Here is a 2,335-nt window from a genome sequence, read left to right as displayed (position 1 = left end):
TGGGGGACTGCGGGTGCAGCTGGACGGTGGGCAGCGGCGAGCTTGACTTGTAGTGCCTGGCCAGGTCGGGGCTGCCCGGGCCGCCGTTGACCGAGCGGTACCGCCCCATACCGGGGCTGTCCGAGAGCTTCTCGTTGACGCTGTCGTAGCGCTGCCCATTGGGCTTGGAAGCCTCAACGGTGACGATGCTGCTGTAGAGGGGCTGCTTGCCCTTCTTGCCTTTCTTGTCCTTCTTGGGCTTCTTGGCCTTGTCGTGCTGTTGCGGGGTGAAGAAATCCTCGTGGTCCTTCTTGCCAGCCTCGTAGCCGTGTTTGCCCTTGGAGCGGCAGTAGCGGGCCATGACCACCACCAGGATGAGGAGGATGACGATCATGATGCCGGCCACTACGCCGATAACTATGCTAAGTCGCTGCTTGCTCAGCTCGTAGCTGGGGTCACCGGCGATGTCCTGGGCCAGGGGCGTGTGGAGGCTGCGGGCCACCTGGCTCTCCACCACAGTGGCATTGGACAGGCTCTCATTGACAAAGACGTGGAGCAGGGCAGTGGTGGATTGGGGCGGCTGCCCACTGTCGTTCACCTGCACCACGAGGCGGTGCAGGCCATAGTGCTTGGGAGCCAGCTTGCCCACCAGTGACACCACACCGCTGGCCGGGTCGATCTCGAAGAGTTTGAAGGGGTTGCCCCCAATGATGCTGTAGTTGAGGTCGGCGTTGAGACCGGTGTCGGCATCGGTGGCGACCACTGTGGCCACCACGGTGCGCATGTTGCTGGAGGGTGGCAACACGGTGTAGGAGCTGTTGCTGGGGAAGGTGACCGTGGGCGCGTTGTCGTTCTCATCCATCACGAAGAGGGACACAGTGGCGGTGGCAGAGCGTGGTGGCTCACCTCCGTCGACAGCCTTCACCTTAAAAGTGTAGCTGGTCTGCTGCTCCCGGTCAAAAGAGACAGTGGAGAAAATGGTTCCAGTGTCGTTCTCGATGGAGAAGATGCCGGCTGCCTGGTCGTGGTCGCCGGGCTGGATGGAGAGGCTGAGCTCGGCATTGCGGCCCTTGTCGAAGTCCATCACGGTCACCATGCCCACGGGGCTGTTGGGCTGCAGGTTCTCCTTCACATAGAAAGTGAACACGTCCTGCATGAAGCGCGGCTCATTGTCATTGCGATCCGCCACCCGCACCACCACCGTGGTGGAGCCCTGCAGCGATGGCACCCCCTTGTCCCGGGCCGTCACCTGGAACTCGTAGGTGTCGCGTTGCTCGCGGTCCAGCACCGCCTGTACTGACACGTCCCCAGAGTCAGGGTCGATGCTGAAGATGCCGCCTGGCGCCTCTGAGGAGAGGGGTGAGGCCTCCAGGGAGTAGGTGATCTCGGCATTCTTGCCGCTGTCTGCGTCTGTGGCGACCACCGTGGCCACCCTCTCGCCGGGCAAGTTGTTCTCCGGGAAGGAGACCTCCAGCACAGCCTGGCTGAACACGGGAGGGTTGTCGTTAGTGTCCCCAACCCGCACCAGCAAGGAGTTGTTGCTGGACAAGCTGGGGCTGCCTGAGTCCACAGCCACGATCACCACGTTGTAGTCGCGGACAGCCTCATAGTCCAGAGGGGCCGAGGTGTGGAGGAAATACTTGCGCTTGTTCTGCGGCTCCCCTTCGCCCTCGCTGGCCGGCTTGAGCTGGAAGGGCACGTCGCCCACCACGGTGCAGGTCACCACACCGTTTTCACCTTGGTCCCGGTCCGATACCTGCACCAGAGCAATGGGGGTATCCACCAGCACATCCTCAGCCACGCTAGCCACCCCGTCGCGGAGCGGGATGCGCCCGATTTTCCGGATGTCAATGGTGGGCACGTTGTCGTTTTCATCACGGATGTTCAGCACGACCGTGGCCTTGTCTGTCTTGGGGGGCTGGCCCCGATCTCGGGCCATGACAGTGAAGCGAAGCTGGTTCACCTCCTCCCGGTCTATGCGGTGCAAGACGCTGAGCCAGCCGGAGGTCTCGTCCAGCCGCAGCAGGCGCCTGACGGACTCGGTGGCCGCCCCAAAGACGTACTCGATCTGCCCGTTCACCCCCACGTCCAGGTCGGCGGCTCGCAACTGCAGGATGGGGGTCCCGGGGCTGCTGTTCTCTGCCAGGTCTGCCTCGTAGACGCTCTTCTCGAAGCGGGGGCTGTTGTCGTTCACGTCGGTGATCAGCACCCTCAGGATAGCCTGCGAGGACCGCGCCGGATCGCCGCCGTCCCGCACGCGGAGGCTGAGCTCGTAGGAGTCCCGCTGCTCTCGATCCAGCGCCCCCTTGACGATCAGCTGCGGCTGCTTCTCCCCGTCGAGGGTGTCGGCCACCTG

General features: G+C 63.5%; 1 protein-coding gene across 1 annotated transcript in view; it reads right to left on the bottom strand.

Moving 5' to 3' along the window:
• Positions 1–7: 7 nt before the first annotated feature.
• Positions 8–2,335, bottom strand: part of PCDH7 (protocadherin 7) — a gene marked incomplete at its 3' end in the record, with an annotated part of 3,026 nt that continues 698 nt past the window's right edge. Inside the window, exon 3 of the mRNA XM_009277049.1 lies at positions 8–2,332. Within this exon, the coding sequence (XP_009275324.1) occupies positions 8–2,332 (2,325 nt within the window). The remainder of the gene's footprint in view (positions 2,333–2,335) is intronic.

Source organism: Aptenodytes forsteri, unplaced genomic scaffold (genome assembly GCF_000699145.1).
Source record: "Aptenodytes forsteri isolate BGI_AS27 unplaced genomic scaffold, ASM69914v1 Scaffold43, whole genome shotgun sequence".
Lineage (NCBI taxonomy): Eukaryota > Metazoa > Chordata > Aves > Sphenisciformes > Spheniscidae > Aptenodytes > Aptenodytes forsteri.
This window is presented reverse-complemented; position numbering and strand designations above follow the sequence as displayed.